Consider the following 21,442-nt stretch of genomic DNA (forward strand, 5'->3'; position numbering starts at 1 on the left):
TTTCCCACATGTTTTGTCCAGACCCTCGTTAGCTACAGTTGATGGTAATCTTTATTAGCTTCCTTTTCTGAATAAAATATGACTCCTATTTGAATTCCTTCACATATGAATCGTACTTTGAAAATATAACAGTGCTTCTATATAATTTCAAATTTTGGTCTATAAATTCTAAGACCAGATAACTATTATTTCTTTAAGACTTGCAATGATTGTTGCTTTTCCTGATTTAAACTTGCCTTCTATGCTTCTTGTTTGACAATACAAATACGTATGTACCATCTTTAAGTTATCCCTCCTCATACAAACTTGATCTGTTGCACAAGCACCAATTTCGCTAACAAAGGCATTCTTTGCTTGCTGAAAATGGCAGCATTGCTTCTGTTTATAAGACTATATATGTTGCACACTTATGAAGAGTTTCCTTATATACTCGATTCCTATAGAATATGTGTAAAAAGTTAAAAAATCCTAGCTGGTTATAGTTCAACAAATAAACCTTAACACATCAATTACCTTAACTAATCAGAAGTTTGACATTTTGTCAAACAGTTGGCTAGCAATTCAGTTATCAAAGTATGTGTTTAAATTTTATCACAGCACTAGGAAATGTACTGTACTACTAATAATTCACCAGATGAATCAGACTTTCCAGACTTTGACATTGATGAATACTACACAACTGTTATAAACCCTTCCTCACGGGTTTGCATGCAAAATTCAGAATTGAAAATATTCTCTAGCAGCTAATACTGAATCACAATAGAACTGAAATGATATTGTTAATTTTGCAAAGAACCTGCTGACAGAATTTGGTCTGCAATTTATCAACAACGGAGATATGGATGCCCAAAACTGCACTTACAGACTAGCAAGAAAGTCACCCAATGTGCAGACTGTGATGACTGTTCCACATTTCCACACTGTTAAATTTTCCATCCCGCCTGCTACAGTATTTTCCAATGCCCAGGAGCTGTAACAAGGCCTTGAATTCTTCCAACACGGGCTCATCAATTGACGATGCCGCCCTTCAATTAGATCACAGGGCTGCTATCTTCAAACACAGGCCCTTGTTCCATCAAACACAACCCCTATTTATGCACAGCGAAACTCTTAAACAAAATGCACGTTCACCAATAGCATGAACAGTCTATAAACTCTTTTGGAACCCAGTTGGTTCCTTTTGACATCGATCAGCTTCTCCTCATTTTGTCTTTCAAGCATAACAGGTTCAGTAATTAAGACACTCACAGATATGCAGATCGCAATTGATTAATGGTAACCGCAAATTCTCACAATTAAATGAAATCTTCCGGTAAACCACCGTCTTCTTAGCCACAGTAAACACAAAAAAGAAGACGCATCAGAATTCCAAACAATCTCAGCTACAACATTATTCACCCAGCCACAGTCAAAACAATAAGGAGATTCAAAACAATCTCAGCTACAATCTCTAGTGCCAAAACAAACCTCAGGCAATGAATTACTTCCAATTTAATCAACTACCAATGAGAACACATTCCACCTTAGACACAGTGAGAATAATTGGCAAATTACTTTACAGCAGCAGCAATTTGCAAGCTATCCTTCAAGGCAATTCTCAGAATTCTCAAAAACTTCTCACAGCAGATCCAATACAAACATCCAACAAATAATCTTCCTTCAAATCACACCACAAAATGAATCTCTCCTTAGATACAGTAAGCACAACAAGGAGAATTGGTGAAGTACTTAGAACTTGATCCACAATACCTCAGCTGTGCAATCAATGCACAACTCAAAATCAAACCCTTATACCTCAGCAAGGGATTTGAAAATCAGAACCTCAGAAAAAGCCACAAAGACAAAAGCAAATAAATTATCCAAGCATGCTTTCCTCAACAGATGGGCTTGTATTTATAACCTCCAAATTCCCTTTTATTGCCAAAATGTAACTTCACTCAGGAAGCTTCACCACACAACATTAATTAGAAGCTTCTATTAGATTCTCTCACTTCCCTTGGGTTAACTAATTAATAAATGGCACTTTCCAATGATAACTCAACTCTCAACTTAAGTGAAATTATAAAGTTAAATTATAACTTTATAATAAGTCAATTAATAATTAATAATAATTTGGTCACTAAAAATATAATAAATCTCAAAATACTCATCATTTAAATATGTCATTTGAAATAGGAGTCATACCTATTATTTCTCCATGTGACCAAATGCACTTTCCAAAAATAGAAAGGGTCCATCTCAATCAACACCAACTTACCACAAATAGTAAGTATACAAAACTAAGCCCAAACGAAGACCAACTTGCACCTTACTGAGATGTGGAGAAGATAAGACCCTTCCAAGCCAAGCCACTACCACAGAAGACCCTCTATCCACAATAATTAGCCTACTAGGATCACAATAATAGGCTAATCCCTAAAACTCCAATGCAGGGAAAAATGGGGACATTACAATATGGATCTCTAAAAAATATATAGATTTGGAGCTGCCTTTTCTATTGGTAGTGCGAGCCACATGATGCTTATGTGTGCTCGTGTGCACAAACTGGATTTGACTAGCTAGGGATACATGCTATGTTTAGATGTTGGTGATCTACTCATATGGCACCTTCATCTGCATAAGAAACAAGCTTGCATAGTGTATGTACGACTGAAAAAATAGATTTGGTATTAATGACAATATATTGTTTCTAGTGCATCTCCCAAAATATTCCAGAGCAGACAAACCATCATATTCCTCCACTGGCAGTTTGCTTTGTTATAAGTATGCAGATTCCTTTATCGCAGATTTGAAGAGATTATTTGATGCTATTTTTCAAGTTCTTAATCGTCGCGTAGAAAGGAATAGTCCCATCTTGAAATATTTTGCTTGTATTTTTGAACAGAACAGATGTCTTCCTCTACTTGTATATGTATATTTCATTTATGTTAGCAATGTTAACAACGATCTGTAAAAATCTCTGTTAATTTCATTTCCTTTTCTTCATTTGCAGTTTGGCTCTGATACCATGTTAAGTAACATGGATCTTTTCTACAAATGTACTAATATGGCCATTGTAATTGATATGTTCCACATGCAGATTTGGATCTCATGTAAATACGAGAGGAGACATGTCTCTAAGGTTTAATCATCATTTAACTAATATATTTAATAATAATCATTTGTATAATATATATATATATAATATAATACGTATATATATTATATACTATAATATATGCAATTATATATATTATTATTACAGCAATATGTATATATAGGAAATGATGATTTACCAATAACAATAATGTCTATCGAATCAATCCAACTGAAGCTACAATTTTAACACTCCCTCTTAGCTAGGGAGGATTTGTAAAACACATTATGTTCTCAAGTATATGAAGAGATATCATCTCAGTATGATATTCAATTCACTATAAGGCTAAATTTCTCAACATATATTGGCAGGCCCGACTCTATACACTAAACATTTAAGTTCGATGACTTCAAAATTTGAATGTCCTTGCGAATACATTAATGTGAAATGCTTTATATAGGGGTTAGTGGCACCAATATTTAAAATTTTCATGGGACACAAAACCATTTTGTCAAGCATATATTTATTCTTAAATGAAGTGATTAATTGCATTCAAGTGTTAATTGTTATCATATTCAAGCATTATTCCTACCGTTGAAGGATCTAGCAGATTGTTTTTGCCGTAACTTTTCATATCCTTATTGAGAACTTCAGCAAGCAACCAAAACTGAGTCCTAAATATTAAATTATTAGATCAAAGGCAAGCCAAAATCTTGGAAAGGCCCTTGGGAAATATACAGTGATCGAACTCATTGGCTGCTCTCACTAGAAGTAAATCCTCTATTTACAAGAATAAAGAAGCAGATTAATTTGATGGATATCGTCGATTCATAATATCCATCACGAAAACCTCTATTTGGCGTGTATGATAATAGTTGCTTGATGCCTTGACTCAGTGAATTATACAGGATATTTGAGCCACAATATCATGGTTCTAATTACTGCATGGAAACTTATTAGCCATGGCATGTGATTATTTCTTTAAACCCGTAAATATTTTGAGAGAACGGGGGAAGGGTATTTGCAGAGTTATGGGCCTAAGCATCTTCACTCTTCCCCTATAGTGATAGTTCTATTATTTGAAGATTGTGATGCAAGAACTTTGTATTGGACATTTCATAAATTGAAGGAAAGCAATACTAATTGATATGTATGCTCTTTCCCTTATTCGTTGGTGCAATTTTTGAGTGATATATGCAACAGGATTGTTCGGGTGTCACATACATCTAGCGCTCTATGATTACACATATTATAGTAGAGGAGAATCTAGATGTCTCTTGGTGAAAATGAAACTAGTGATTCACTAAGGATAGTATCAATCAGTACTTATCAATGACTCTTGAATCAAATATAAATGATACAGGAAATTGTTAGAAAGTAACCAAAAAAAAATGGTCACCTAAAGAATGGAGAACAAAGCATTAGCCAAATTCAATCCATTCAAATTATCTCTTGCCAAATTTTGTGTATTCCTAATTCTTTGTACTAAATCTAGTGATTTTTGAAAAATCATATGCAAAACAATGTTATTCCTTAGTATGGAGCAATGTAACACCCAACACAAATATTATGAGAGCCTTACTGGTGTCGCTAACAGAGATGTTCAGCAGTGTAATGATGACATCCTAGTGAGCCTTAGAATCTAAAGGGGGACTAAAAGAGGGACCAATAAAGGGAAAGCCTGAGCCATACACCTGTGAATTTTTGTCTCATGTTTTACCAGAAGGGATAAAGACAAATGAAGAAAACATTAACTTATTCCGATGATCTATCCCTAAAAGACTGAAAACTCTATAAAAATGAACTCTTTGGGAATTTCACATTGTGAGGGGTGAATAATTACCTTAATCAATGTTTCATTCCCATTAAAGGCATTTTCTGATTTGATGCATATGGACCTTCATTGGAGAAATTAATATCAAGGATGTTGATGTACAGATAAGTATTTATTATTCTTAAGTATTACATTTATCTACTCATTATAGTCTCTCTTACTTGTATTTCTATATGTAATATATGAGTTATTTTCCTTGATCTTTTCCTTTGTATCTGAAGATGATCTTGCAGGAAAAGAAGGCTAGTGGTACTTTACACATGCTATCAAATATTGTGCGGACTTAATCTTATGACAGTAGCTCAAAAGAAGTTGTGATCTAGAATTCGTTAGTCATGTGATGATCAGTGAGGCTCTTGAAGTGAATATTCTTGATGAGTAAGATTATGAGTATTCTTCCATTAAGGAGTCTGGCATTTTTTCAAAGGCAATGTAGGAGCTCAGAAGATTAATACTCAGAATACATGTGTGTGACTTTGATGGGCCTACCACTCTGTACATCATGAGGAAATAATGAGTTATCACCAGAAAGTCAGAAAGATTGATATCAAATTCATAAGGAGTCTGATAGGCATCCTTGGGCGAAGAGAGCTTTTAAGGGAGTAACTAGAGCACCTGACTTCCCAAGATCTTTTGTTCTAAGGGAGAATTACGAGGTGCAATTCCTTGTTAATGAGTTCCCTATGAAAGAAAAGTTTGAAGTGAAATTCCTTGAGAGAGAAGTTTGAAGTGAAAACCCTTGTTCCACCCTCTACGAGCAGCTATAGTAGGTCCACCCTCTAACTTGATTCATGGTGGATATCATGTGAGTTACTACATGATGATGTTGTGATTTATGTCATGAATGGTGACGAATCTGATCTTTCATTTGATATATGTGTGAGGTCGCTCTTGTAAGGTGACATTTTGAGAAAAAGCTTGACAATGTTATCATGATACACTTCATTAAGCTGTTGTCCTGGAATGTGTCACCAATCATGTTAAGAAAATGTATCATGATCGACTACACTAAATTGTTGTCCTAGAATGAGTCAGAAATCATGATACTGTGGTTATTATGCTGTACTCTTGATCCATTGTCATGATAGACTACATTAACTTGTTGTCCCAAACTATACTAGAAGTCATGACAATAAGTAAATCATGATAGTATCGGATTGAGCCAAAAATCATGAGATCAAGATAGACTATCTAATCGACTATGTGTCCCGGAATGTGCCAAAAATAAGATAGTATATATTCTTAAAAGGGATAAAATTGTGTATAAGCATTTTTATGCAAAGACGAATATGAGATAATTAAGATTAAGATATTAATCATATCCTCCCTCGCTAAGAGGGGGTGTTAAAGTAATAGCTTCGGTTGGATCTAATATCAGTATATGGAGCTTTGGTTGGATCTGATATCAGTATATGGAACATGCATATACGTATGTATATATATATATATATATATATATATATATATATATATATACATGCATATGCAAATACATATCCATACATATATGTATATGTTTGATTTACTTTACATACTGATATCGCGTGCTATTCGATACTTAATGATCATGCGCTGACCGGACTGTATATATTACTATATATGTTGTGATAGTTCCTCTCATCAATTCGTAACATTAATGTTACTATATTTTATGTTCTTGTTCTATTATTATGATAGACTACATTAAATTTTGTCTCGAAATGTGTCGGAGATCATAATAATAAACATATCACGATAGACTAGATTAACTTGATGTCTCGGAGTGTGTCGGCGATCATGATACTTGTCATGATGGACTACATTAAGTGGTTTTCCTTGATATCATAACTGTTATCTAATAGACTACATTCAGTTGTCCCAAAGTGTCGGAGATCAGATAACACACATCTTCCCAAGATTTAACTTTTTTGATTTTGGTGGGCAACAAGGATTTGATGCCAGTGCACATACCAAAAGAATATAAGTTTAATGAATATCATATGATTGACATTTCTTGTTGTTGAATCATGCTTCGGATTATGTTGAAAGATAACATCTAAATTGATGGATAGATGTCATGTCCCCATTTTGGAGGCAATTTGATTTAATTAATTTAATTAATTAAGTTGTCCAAAATAATGAATATTTTATGAGGATGACTAATTAATTATTTTAATTAAATAAATAAGTGGTATTAAGTTAATTATTTATAAAGTTATCAAATAAATAAATATTAAAAGGTAACTTTATATTTAATTAATTTAATAAAGTGACTTGAATTATAAAATATTTTATAAAGTCAATAGATAAAATAAAATAATGTTCTAGAAGCTTCTGGAGAAAGTGGAGGAAAAAGAATAAATAGGCACCTCGGGCTTCATTCTAATCATCCAGATTTGTTGTTGTTGATGTTGATGTTTGTTGATGTGCATTGTGGAGCCTAGGGTTTCTACAATAGTCACAACTGGCCATTGAGAACGAAAACTCTCAATTGGTACGCAATTTTGAGGGTGTGAAATATCACTTGAATTATTGCAGCTGGGAGGAAGATACTTCAGTCTTCTATTTGTGCTACATTGAGAAAAAATATTTGGGTACAAAAAGCAGTCCGAAAAAGCAGTTCAGAAAAAGCAGGCCGAAAAAGTAGTTCGAAAAAACAAGCCGAAAAAGCAGTCCGAAAAAAGCAGGCCGAAAAAGCAGTCCGAAAAAAGCAGGCCGAAAAAGCAGAACCGAAAAAGCAAGCCGAAAAAGCAGAACCGAAAAAGCAATCCGAAAAAGCAGTCCGAAAAAAGCAATCCGAAAAAGCAAATTCAAAAAAGCAAAGAAAATTATTACAGCCATCTACAATCAAGGGCGGCAGCTAGAGAGGCACAACTTGAGCACTTGAGAAGGTTATTTTTTGTTCAGTGGTATTGCAATACATCTATTCTCTAAGGCAACTTCATATGCCAGGTTCGATGTATTTTCATAGTTGCCTTTCACTATAGAGTGTTGATATATCATTCATTTTTACATTTCTCACAATGGTATCAGCAATCCATGGCTTTAGTTGTATTTAATCATGCATGTGATTAGCGTACTGCTGTAGGAGAGTACTGAAGTTAGACATTTAGTATTGCATTAGTTTTCATTGGCAGCTGTAGGTGCATATTACTTTATCAGCAATCGTCATATTTTGATATCTTTGTAAATGCCAAGAGTCTTGGCTAACTTAGTAGGAATATTGTATTGGATACTCATTCTCAAATAAGGAGATACAATTGTTGGTCATTAATAGTTGTCTTTGAGCATTAATATATCATTTCTTATCAGCCAGTTAGCTTGCATACCAATTGTTTGTTAAAATACCAGTTGGCTGTAGGTGATCATTTTCATGGTTAGAACTCATATATGCATTCACTATTGCCAAAATTAGTTGCATATTTATGTTAGGTTATTGTTTAGACAATTTGGAGTCTTTTGTAAGCATTCTCTTTGAGGCAAATCCAAACAGGAATCACTGCAGCAATCTGAAAAGTTATATCAATCATATGACCCCTTGTATGCAAAGTGTTTGACGAAATGTCAAACAACTGAAGTATAAAGATTTTTGGTGTTTGAAGAAGTTATAACCTATTGGGATTATTACAATAGATATTGATATCCTTAAATATGTCATTCCAGGAATATCATACTGAGATGATATATCTCCATATACTTGAAAGCATAATGTATTCTATAACAATCCTCCTTGGCTAAGAGGCAGTGTTAAGGTTCTATCTTCAGTTAGATTGAATTGAAGTGGAGATAAATCTTTTATGGCTATTCGTAAATCATCATTTAGAAAATACTCTTCTATCTACTTATATATATATATATATAGCTATATTATACAATATATATATATGTGTGTGTGTGTTATTGTTAATAATATTATTTAATGATGATTAACCATAGAGACATGTCTCCTCTCATATTTATAAGTCATTCAAATCTGTATTTGGAACACATCAATACGATGGCAATGTTATTACATTTGAAGAAAACGATCTTCTAAACTCAACATCTATGGCGCTTGTGCTTGACAAACTAAATGAAAGGTTTGGCCGAAACAATATAATTTTTTCCCAAGCAATCAATGGACATTAGAAGGAATATTATGAGGTGATGATGTATTTGTTAACATGAGGTAGGAGTTTGTAGCCAGGTTTTCTAAACTAGTATTTGTGGATATAAATGGCTTTGTATTTTTTTCAAGACTTTGGTTAATTTCATTTTTTGTGGCCTTGGGCTCTAGTTTGTTGGTTTTTCTTGACATAGTTTGGAGAGGACCTTTTTTTGTTTTGAAAGGAAAAGACCATTTTGAAATTGGTTTGGATGCGGCTTTATGAGAATTTTTCCAATGGCAATGGCAATTGGAATATCCCAAATCCTTGTAAGAAAGAGTTGTTTTGCAACATCATTTAAGATTGCAAAAGGAATTGCATTCATTGATATTGCTTCCCAATTGTTGAGATTTTTTCCAATGGCAATGGCATTTGGAATATCCCAAATCTTTGTAAACAAGAGTTGTTTTGCAACATCATTTAAGATTGCAAAACAAGTCACATTCATTGATATTGCTTCCCAATTGTTTTTTATTTCCTGATTGCAAGTACGAAATTGTTTTGGTAATTTTCAAGTCCTTGATTGTTTTGTTTTCTTTCTGTCCTAGATTTCTTGCTTTTTGAATCCTGATTATTTTGAGCTATCACAGGTTTGATTTTGAGCTATATAATAAGAGATAATAAAGAAAAGTGGGGTTTTAAAACCAGACTGCAAGTCATCGTTCTTTTTTAAAAGCCTGCAATACAGAATCAGAAGTCCACCAAAGACCTCTTAAGCCATGAACTTCGGCTTTTTGTGAGTCATTACAACTTTTTTTGAGAAGCATACACTTGTAATTGAAAAATGAAAGTCCAACATTACATTTGAAGTAATACTTTTAAAGGTAAAAAAAAGATTTTAATAAAAATGTTATATATGTAATTAGGCTTTTAGAGCCCAATTACATACCTTTTCTACTCAAATGGGATTGCAAATGATTTTTATAACCCACCTTTGGCTCTAAGTCGTTATTTTTAAAGCCTCGACGCAACAATTCATTATAAGATTAAAAACATATTTGTGCTTGTAGTCAGCCTTCTAAAGCCCAACGACAATCATTATTTTTAAACTTAAAATGACTTGTAGAGCGTTATGAAAAAACACGACCTCTTACAATAACATCATTTTTTGTTATGAAGTATGTTTTTCCTAATTGCATTACTTTCTATAAAGTCTTGTAGGGCTATGGTAGGGTGCAGTCTTCTAGAGCATAAATTTTATCTACTAGTAGGTCCCCGGCAGTCGAGTTGATTATAGATAGTTGACCTGATGGCCAGGGTGGCTTTCCGAGCTCCACACTACTATTATAAGGCTAACATTAAAGTTCGAGTAAGCTGCCCTTCAATGAAGATTTTTAAATACATTATGGGGCTACTAAAACTCAACTATATGTTTTGTCCCTCCTACAAAATCTAAAACACCTTCAAAGAGGACACCAAATACCTAACGTCTCCTCATCTATAGAAGCATTTGAATGTGGAGTTGTGTTTTATATAATAGCATCAGACTTTCGAAGTCCACTCTCAATCTCAAACATTGCCTAAATATTGCCTTGCAAATTGACTCAAAAAATCCAAAGTACTTGAGAATTTGACAGTTTTGGTGTATGTTTATGCTTGCAGCATTATTTTCGAAGCCCAATTGGGGCAGAAGCAAGTCGCTTTTGAAAGAAAAGAATCGTTCTGAGTTGGAGCATTGCTAGGAAAGCCCAACCTAGGGAAGATTGATTATTTTCAAGCTTGCATTATCAAAGGAAAACTATGTTATCCTCCATTGACATCATTTTTTGCCTTCATTGCAAGTCAGCTTGTAACAACAAACTCAAAACCTGAATTTGGTCTTTGAATGAGCCTTGGAGGTTGTTATTCTTATGCACTTGAGTTTCAATACTTGGCCATTCGTCAAGAGACTATGGAGGACTCAAAATGCATCGATTGTTGACAGAATTTGGTCAAGATCCTGTTTCCAATTTAGCCTACATTTGGAGATCTTTCCCTAGATTTGAAACAGAAAAAATTTGGGGGTTTTCTTCAAAATTCAGACTTGTTTTTCTTCGCACTTTGGTTCTCCAAAGAGATATGATTTTGTTAGTATTTGTTCTTTGTTTTGAAGAGTACATAATGGGCAGAAAGTGCTTTCCAAAATGACATGTAATTCGACCTAGAAACCCCACTTACAAGAGAGAAATCTCCTTGTGCTCATGCGAGGAGGTGAAGAATGGAATGACAACAGCATAGAAGGCTTTCAAGACTGATTTCAAGCAAGCGACTTGCTGATGCCATCAATATAGTGTTTTCAGTAAAATCCATATTGTAGCCTACGAGTAGAGTCCTATTCCAGTTTGTGATGTTTTCAAGAAACCATAACATTTCAAAGACAAAGCATCATGTAGCGGCATGAAGACCATACACAGGATGATGTACTAAAAGTTGTGTCTTGTCTGACACTTAGTCATTTCCGCATGCTTTATAAATGGATGTAGTTGTGTTCACAAATTACATGTAATTGTGTAAAAAGTTGTAATTGCATGCAATAGTGTCACATTCAAAGCTGTAACATGTTATCAGATTGCAAGTATGTCAGGACTTGCAGTTTGAGTAAGTCAAAGTTAGTGAGGGAGTAGATCAAAGTTAGTTGGGTTTCTCCTACCTTTCTCTCTCATCCCCTCACCTATAAATATAGGAAGGTGCTCATTTTAATTTTCATTTTTTGGCAATGCAACAAAACTTTATCAGTTTGTATGTGCACTCTAAGACTTTGTGCTTGGATACAAAACAGATTGCTTTCAATAAAAGAGGCAAGTTGTTCCGAGACTTTGTGTGAATCCAAATTGTTATCAAATAACATTTACTTGAGTTGATTGTGAGTTTTGTTGCTTTGTTCAAGAGGGATTTGAATTCAATTGCATAGACTTTGAGATGTGATCTGATGGACGGATCTAGACTAATTGCAGTATTGGATATTGAAATAAGAATACAACTCAGCGCAAGTCTTAATACATTTATACATAAATGAAATTATGCATCAAAACTTAAGGTGAGAAACAAAATTGAGAGAGAAGAAGATAAGAAGGTGCAAACACAGTTTGATTTCAAAGTTCGCCACAAATGTGACTACGTCTCTGGGTCGGCTCCAATATAGTACGACCGATCCGATTAATCTCCAGAAATCAATTACAAAGCTCCAAGACCAATCCTTCAAGCACTTCGGCAGCAATAAGACTCCGAGATACAAGAATGGTACACAAATCTCCTTACAAGACCTCTCTGTCACAATGCCTATTTCAATAAATCATCACTTGAAGAGAATAAAATCTGCCTCCAAGAATACTTGGCCAAAATTCTCCTCCAAAAAGACTCTTGAAAATTATGAGTGAAAAACACTCACTCTCTCCCCCTTTTTATACAACAAATTTACTTAAATTAGGCCAAAACAAAAATATTTTAATAATAGGCCTATTAACAATACATGCTTCGTCATTAACCTCTTTGCCATTTAATAATTTTGGTATTACATGAATTTGAGGTTAAAGACAATTAACAAAATAACTATATATCCCTATTTTAAGGGTGGCTCGGTCGATAGTCACAGGATAAACATGCTTTAACCCATATAAATTTCAAAACGCGTGCTTGGCACAGTGGCAATTAGTTATTTTAGGACCCGGTCGGTCCAAGTTTCAACTCCCACCGATGCACGTTTTCAAATGGCTTTGGCGGCATGCATGGTTGAAATAGAAAGTTTGACAAATGTATTTTGAATACTCCGCGTGGCCTAACGACAAAGTCTTATTTTGGTAGAAGGGTGGTTGGGAGTTCGACCCCCACCGACCCAAGTCCTCCATCCACTTGCCAATGATGTGTAAATGCCACCATGACATCATCATGATGTCATCAGAATTCAAAATGATATTTTTTACCTCCAAAATTCAAATTGCCATAACTTTTACATATGAAGTATGTTTTTGACGAAACGAACGTCGTCAGAAAGCTTGTGACGAGATCTTTAATTTGAAACCCATTGTTGACCACTTTTGAGGTGGTTTGATTTCGCTTCTTATCTAGCCCTCTGGTCTACCTGTTGACCAAAACTTTGACTGAGCGTAACTTGCACAAACGAACTCCTTTTTGCTCCATTCAAGTTGCGTTGGAATCAGGATGCTGAGATCTTTTTGATGGTGCAAAAATCTAGAGATTTGAAGACACTTCAATTTTCACTGAAATTATCCACCGGATCAAGATACCTAATGCATTCAGAGTTATAATTCAATCCAGGTGTTTGAAGACTTTGTGCTTCAAAAGGAAGGATAGTTATAGTTAGTAGTGGCTGCAATTACTTGGGAGCGGAAGACTTTGGGCTTCAGTTTTAAGTATTTTTATTAAGTTTAAGAGTATGCAGTATGAGACTTTGTACCTTACTGGTTATTCGACTTGAATCCTAATTCAGGAATATCGCAGGAGACTTTGGGTTCACGTACTTATTCGACAAAATATTAAAGTAGACTACTATCTTTGGAGTTGTTCTTACGTCATCCCCCAAGCCACCAATATTACCGTAGCAATAGGACATTTTTGTTAAGTTTGAAAGTTGTAGTTTCTTGAAACTCTTTCTTGAAAAAAAGAGGAATGATTAAGAGAACATCTGTAAATATCAACTACAAAATCTCAAGAATACCAAACTAGAGTAGCAAGGCAATTTACATAAGGATATGAAAATCCATATCAAACATCGGAGCCACCCACAAAAGCAAGGATGGTCTCTAGGGTTCATATTCTCTACAAATCGAAACACGATAACTCTATTCGTTGAGTAAAATGCAATCCATCAAAATCATATAGTGCAAGGACAAATGAAAATAGTTAAACAAGAGTTTTGAGTCAATACACATCTTAGTTAATCTTTAAGGTACGAAAATATTTGTATGGTAATAATGAAAAGACATTTATTTATGTCCTCAATGGCAATCACTTTTCACATATTTAACTTATTCATCTAAACAATGATTAACCATCGCTTTCGATGTACATTCATGAGTGGGTCATTTTTAGACTGACATTTATGCTTTGTGCAGAACAGCTCAGTGTCATGTTAAGCTCCAAAGCCATCGAGGTTGTTTAAACTATACACCATTAAGCAACCCCCTAAATTTCAGCTTTAAGCCCTTTGAAACTGTACACTTTTGCCTTACGTTTTAATGTTAATTTCTGGAGAAAGAACTGCAAGCTGTATCATTCCAAATTTATTCAAGATAGCCAAATAAAATAACAACAAAAATAATTTTTAAGAAAATGGTAACCATCAAAATATGAATTGTCCAAAACTGAAGGAAAAAGGAGAATCATACTTGATATAAGTTATCCAAGTTGGCCCATCCGGTTGACATGCTAAGCTCATTATCCATGCAATTTTGATAGTAAGAATTTATTTCATTAAAGTAATAACTGAACCTCAACAATCCACGAATGGGATATAGCTCTGCATTTTTTATAACCTCCTTCAAAGCTTGAGGTCCCAAATGCATCAATACCTGCATACCAGATCCCAGATGTAGCCTTGTTTACTCAAACATATAAATAATTATTTTGATGTTAACAGAGATATGTACCTAGGAAAAGTCCTTTTGTTTTCCATTTAGGTGTATTACCACATAATCTATAGCATCTAGAAAAGCAGAAAATGGTAACTGCAAACTTCAAGTCTAACTTGAATAAAATAAATTGAATTGCAAATAACTGAATCGCATAAAAGTTAAAACAGATAAGACAAACCCTGAGATAAAGCAAATGTTAACTAATAATGCGAACGTCAAACAAGAATATCATGTGCTTTACACTAATCAAGTCCAACAAAGCCATTGAAATTCGGAATGTCATAATCATTAATGAGGAGAAACTGTATAAGTACTCCAAATAATTGAACTTCAATGTACGTAAGGCTTATGAATTTAAATTTTCTTCACATGTTGAACCTGTCTCTTTTACTTTTCCAGACATAGAGCTCAAAATTTCTAGTAATCAATGAACAGATACAGATCGAATAAGAAATCTTAATTGCATTCAACCTATGCGGCATGCAGTTAATGTATATACCTTTATATATGTAGTCAAAACAAATCTGAAAACAGTGTAACTGTAGTAGTCATTCCATTCTTTGGTTAATTTTCCGTAGCTGCAATAAATATGTCTTTAGTTATATTGAGTTCAGAGTGAAATCTATGTAAATAGTTTGGTGATAAATTCCTCTCTCAAATATGCCGACTTATGTTACCATATGATCAAATGCATATTTTGATGTTGCTATCAAAGTATCGACTGAATGGCAACTTTTGAGACCATATTTCCAAAATTCCTATCTTGATGACTTATTGCGGAAACAACCATTCCATGGCTTAATTATAAATAGAAATTGTACAGATCTGAAGACAACTGAAGAAGTAAAATTCATCTTCCAAGGTATGAGGAAAATAAGAATAGATAAGATAAAGATTGATTATGCCAGCACCCTAATTTGGATGAGAATAGGGCTTTGAGGATAAATAATATCCTTATAATCACATGAAAGAAACTGGAAAACTGTAGGCATTGATCATCAAGATTCAGACTACAGAAAAGGCAATTTGACAACGAACAAACCCTCAGGATTAAGGTTACATATAGAAGATTTCATTACAACAAAGCCCCAAGATTTCGATGGCATAGACAAGTTTATTGCACTTGCAGGACATGAGTTTTTCATGTTGGTTCCTCACTCACAACCTAGTTTCATTCTATTACATACTTTCTTCCTTGTTTCCAATATATATTGTGTTCTTCCAACTGTGGTTAACCTTTTGGCTGCTAATAAGCATTCCCAACTCCAATGCATCATATACCTTTTTATGTAAGGAAATAATAGCAAAACATAGAGAAACTCTTGAGTTCCTATTAGTGCCTTCAGGTCATTAGGAGACCAACATTTTAATTCCTTGTTGATCAACACCTACCAATAAAAAATTTAGTGGTCAGATGATAGGTTAACTGTGGTTTTTCCATCTAGGATTGTGTTTACTAGATTCTTCATGAGAATCTCCATATGCACTACAATAGGTTTCTTAATCATATTTGTCATCAACAACGTATCATCTATTACTTTGCCATCATGCAAGGCAAGTTCCCCTATCAGATCTTTACCCTTCTCTTGGCTCATTTTTCCTTCTCTTGAATGGATCTCTACTGTGGTACTAATTGCAGTGCTTAAGTGTAAAATGATTTGCAAAAGATCTGCCATTTTGATGGGTACAGTAATTTGTAATAGTTGCCTTGTAATATTTTTATTAGACTTAAGTTTGAAGTTTTTGCATTTCCAATAGAGCACAACCATTGTTTTTTCATGACTTGGTCCACTTCTACTTTCGCTTTGTGGAATCTTTCTTTCTGCCATAGCAGATTTGGATCTACTAACTTTGGGTTTGTGCCTGTGTGACTAACCAAATTTCCATTATTTTATTGCTAGTATCAATCTTGCTAATTGATGGCAGCTTCGACATTCTTACCATGATATCTCTAGGACTTTATTCTTGGCAGCTTCAAGTAGTCTGAAGATTCTGAGTATTATAAGGTTGGCATTCAGATCAGAACTAAAGTCAGAAAGTACTCCTAAACATTCAATGTAATTTGATTATGAAAGTATGTCAAAATTTATCTCCAATTTTAATCTCAAGCATTAGTACAATCTCTGTCCTTAACTCTTTCATGTGCATATACGTTTTAAGTCGATTTGTGATCAAATTATGACATTATTTCTATGTTAAAATTGAAGCCTCACATTCCTAATCATGCCAAATGTATGACAAATTTACATGAAGAGAAAAAGAAGTAAAATTCTAGGTCTCAATCCAATAGGGGATATTATAGTGGTATTAGAGCATCAAAGCTGATGGCTTATTAGTATATTACAGATTGATGCAACCAAATGACAGAGAATTAAGGAATTATAGGAGGGAACCATGCAATATATGGAACCACCACAAGTACCTGAAGGTACAACTGTATCTGGTTTGAGGTTCTTCTTCTACTTCAGGATAAGATGCAGGTATGGGAGACCAAAAGAATAACAATCCACCACGGGATGAGGATAGGGAAGTAAGAGATACTCTAATAGGAATTCAAATAGGAGAGGAGCAGGTGGCCAATGTTCTTCATCAACTTACAGTAGCTATTCAGCAGTCAAGTGCAACAAGATCTCATCGGAGTCATAATGTTGGTGGTAGCAGAGTTGGTTCCCCACGAGGTAGAAGAGTTCACACCTGCTCGTTAGATAGGCCTTTGATGCCTACTTTTGCTGATGGTAGTGATGAAGAGGAAGCCAATCACATTGAAGTGGCAATGCCTATAAAAATTTTAAGCATGTACCCTTCCTACATTTGATGGCAGCGGTAAGAAAACTGCTCGTGCTTGGATACGTAAGTTAGACACCTTCCTGACACTTAACCCATGAAGGAAACAGAGGCTATTAAATTTTCTAGTATGCATTTAGAGGAGGCAGCATACGATTGGTGTCATCATGTTCTCGTAACACAAGATCATTGATTGATTAATTCTTGTGAAGAGTTCAGCTCTAGGTTAATTGCTTGACTTGACAGGAACAATATTGAAGTATATTATTGGTGTTAGGAAAATAGGATCAGATTGTAATACCTTCTTCAATTTTATTTGATATATATGCTCCTTGATATCATAATTGCTCTCTTAATATAATCTCCTTGTTGGTATCACTTATGTAAATTTCTTTTGCAGATTTGAACAAGTATAATTGAGTGCCAACCTGCAAGTATCTCTGAATGTTTGTTAAATATAAAATGCAAATAATGAAGATTGCTGCAACTTGTAATAAAACTGTTGTTATATCTGTGTGCTCCAAGTGCTGCAGATCTGAAGGTGTCTATATAGAGAGAGAAGGCATGTCCCACGTAGAGATATATCTCTACATGGCTCAAGCCATGTAGAGACATGTCCCTACATGGGACATGCCTGATAATCCCAATGCTGCGATTCATAACAATTATAATATGCACCATTTCATTAACAGTGATAATCCTGTTTGAGAAGTGTCAACCAAAACACAGAATACAATCCATGATAATTATGTTATGAAGTTCATATATATATATATATATATATATATATATATAGCAGCATTTGATACATGATCGATTATTCAGGTAATAGAGTATTGATCAATGATTTGACATTGATTAATAAATATTAGATATTAATAATGTTACACAATGTGTGTGTGTGTGTCTATGTATGTATGTATATATGTATGTATGTACAAATACTCAAGTATATGTGTATGTGAGTGTGTGTGAATTATCTAATAATTATTAATTATTAATCAGTGATGATTAATTCCTGCCTTTTGGGAGAATCCTCTAGCAACAACTCTAGCTTTGTGTTTTTTAATACTTCCATCTGCTGCATGTTTGATATTACATAGCTATCTGGATGAGCCAACTGATTTTCCTTTAGGCCTAGGCACAATGTCCTAGACAACATTCTTCATAATGGATTGGGACTATTTGATCATGGCATCCTTCCAAACTTGGTGTTTTAGTGCTTCATCAACATTGGAAGGCTTGGACTTATTGGGTTCACTCATAATAGCCAAATAGTTTGAGTAAACACTTAGTTTCTTGCTTTCTCTAAATGTAGCCTTTGGTGCTGTATAGTTTTCTACTGCTTCATTTTTCCTCCTTGCCTAGAGTGATCTTTTCTTATTAGCAGCAAGTTCATGAGGTTCAGGAGTACAATTTATAGGTTCATTATCTTCTACAAGTATATCCCTTTGAACTTCAATGCCAGGAACTTCTTCCATGTCTTGAGGAGACTCATCATCTGTTCCAGTAAAGTTTTTTGATATTTTGAATGCGATGTCTTCTTCAAAAGTTACATCTCTACTAAGCTCAATTATTTTTGGACCGAGAACATATATCCTATAGGCTTTCATCTGTCCCAGTAAAGTTTTTTGATATTTTGAACGCGATGTCTTCTTCAAAAGTTACATCTCTGCTAAGCTCAATTATTTTCAGACCGAGAACATATATCCTTATAGGCTTTGGATAATTCACTATATCCAAAAAAATACCTTTCTTTCCTAATGGCTGTAGTTTGGATCTTTTATCCTTAGGAATGTGAGTATAGACTAGGCAACCAAATATTCTTAACTGACTTAAGTCAAGCTTGTTTCCAGTAAAAGCTTCTTCAAGACTTATCTTGTCAAGAATAGAATGAGGACGTCTATTATGTATGTAAACAGCAGTATTCGATGCTTCTGCACAAAATGAGGTATGAAGATTATGATCATGCATCATAGCTTTAGCAACATCTACTATGATTTTGTTCATTCTCCCTGTTTTGTTGAGGGTTATATGGAACAATGTACTTCCTCTTAATCACAGTAGTATTAGAAATTTCTTTAAAATTTTCAGAGATATACTCTCCCTCATTATCTGACCTTAGAGTTTTGATTCTTTTCCTGGTCATATTTTCAACAAGGGCCTTAAATTCTTTAAATTTTGATAGTATGATTCTTTAAGTTTTAGAAAATAAATCCAAGTTTTTCTAGAGTACTCATCAACAAAACATAGTAAAAAATCAATCTATGGAGGGTACTATCATCGGTCCACACAAATTACTGTGAATAAGTTCAAGTACATTTTTGGATGTGTGTTCACTACAATGAAATGTCCCTTTAGAGTTCTTACCTAAGGCACAACCCTTACACATTTCATTATGTTCTTGGCTTAATTAAGGTAATCCTGTAACAGATTTTCCTATGGGAGGTAGGGCACAGAAGTGAGATGTCCTAACCTTCTGTCATATTTCATTTGTAGTGGAAACATCGTAAGTTAAGGCTTGGGTTTGAACATTGCAAAGTATGTACAAACATCCATCACGAACCCTATTGTATATGCATTCCTGAAGTTTGAGTTCCTAGGCGAGGTAAGAACTTTCACATCCAAGAAGGTGATTTGATACGCTTTGTCTTTAAGGGCTCAGATGGAAACAAGTTTAGTTAGTTGTAGAGAAACTCTGGATTTCAGTTGAATTGTACAAGTCTCGATTCCTTTCATAGGGTAGGTGGAGTTATCTCCAATGGTGACTTCTTCATTTGAATTCTCTTCAAGACAATCCAGTTGTTCTTTGAATCCAATGACATTACAGGACTCTCAACTATCAATGACCCAAGTATTTCTATTGGTCATTAGTTCACTTGATAAAGCTGAAAAGAATACCATTCTTTCTGTATCCTTGACTTCTGCTAGTGAGGCTTGATTCTTGAGTCTTTCCAAGCATTTTACTGCAAGATGTCCATACCTGTCAGACCTATAGCATTGTACCTTAAACATGTCCCTTCTTCTTTTAATTTAAAGTCTATTGCTCTCTCTTCCCCTATTTCTTTTTAAGTTTTCTTGCTGCACTTTCTTTTGTGAGTTTATGTTCAACACTTGGATCTATACATCAAAATAATTATTTATTCCAATCCATTTCGTGGTTAGTATTGATTATGCTTGAATACATTCAGTTTTTAATCAATCTAATTTTGGAAGTTTGGATCCAACAATATCCCTTGTATGAATGATTCCCAGGATGTGGGCAGTTCATAGAAAGCTAGCATTGTTATAATTCCTTGTTGTCATTTATATGGCCAATAGTAGATAGTGTAATATCCCTCGCAATTTTGAAATTAGTTTTCTAATTTCCTGACCTGAGAATTTTGTCAAATTCATTGCACAGAAGGAATATATTGCTGATCTAAATTCTCTATCTTTCTAAATGACAAACTTTAACAGATACAATTGCAAAAAACTCCAAAATATCTAATAATGAAGATGCAAGTGTTTTTATATTTTTCACTTGAAATGTATAAGCATAGATTAATGATGAGAAAATATGCATCAACACCAATGAGGCCTTAGGCTAGTGTCTGCTATGCACTTCAATGATATTCTAATCCCTTTAAATGACAACTTTTTGATATGCAATTCTGATATACATCATATCACAATGCTTTCACAACCGATTGCTAAATACCTACAAATGTCAAAAAACAATGCAAAATATATATAGATCAGAACCTAAAAATTGCCCAAAAAATCTGGAGTTATTGTAGCAGCAGTATTGTAGCTGCAACATTGTAGCGACGGTACTGTAGCGATGACACTATAACAACGGCAATGTATTAATGGCATTGTAGCAGCGATGTTGTCCTACATTTTGTCACCACAAAATGTTGGTAACAGCACGAAACTTTTCCAAGCTAGTTTCGTGTCTCTCTAAGCTTGAATTTGATATTCAATTGCTTAATGTTGATCGATTGATCCATTTCAATTCGAATATCAAGTTGTTTTACTGAAGCCCTTCGTCAAGTCATTTTTGTTTTGCTTT

General features: G+C 34.2%; 1 protein-coding gene across 9 annotated transcripts in view; it reads right to left on the minus strand.

The window, feature by feature from the left end:
• The window catches only part of LOC149577301 (primase-helicase Twinkle, chloroplastic/mitochondrial-like), a 278,047-nt gene that overhangs the window by 90,709 nt on the left and 165,896 nt on the right, over window positions 1-21,442 (minus strand). For all 9 annotated transcript variants that reach the window (XM_089823294.1, XM_089823338.1, XM_089823307.1 and 6 more), the window contains one exon: window positions 14,359-14,541. In XM_089823294.1, coding sequence (XP_089679420.1) covers window positions 14,359-14,541 — 183 coding nt within the window. The remainder of the gene's footprint in view (window positions 1-14,358; window positions 14,542-21,442) is intronic.

This window comes from Cupressus sempervirens, chromosome 1 (genome assembly GCF_028749045.1).
Source record: "Cupressus sempervirens isolate cs-2001-9-10 chromosome 1, ASM2874904v1, whole genome shotgun sequence".
Classification (NCBI taxonomy): Eukaryota; Viridiplantae; Streptophyta; class Pinopsida; order Cupressales; family Cupressaceae; genus Cupressus; species Cupressus sempervirens.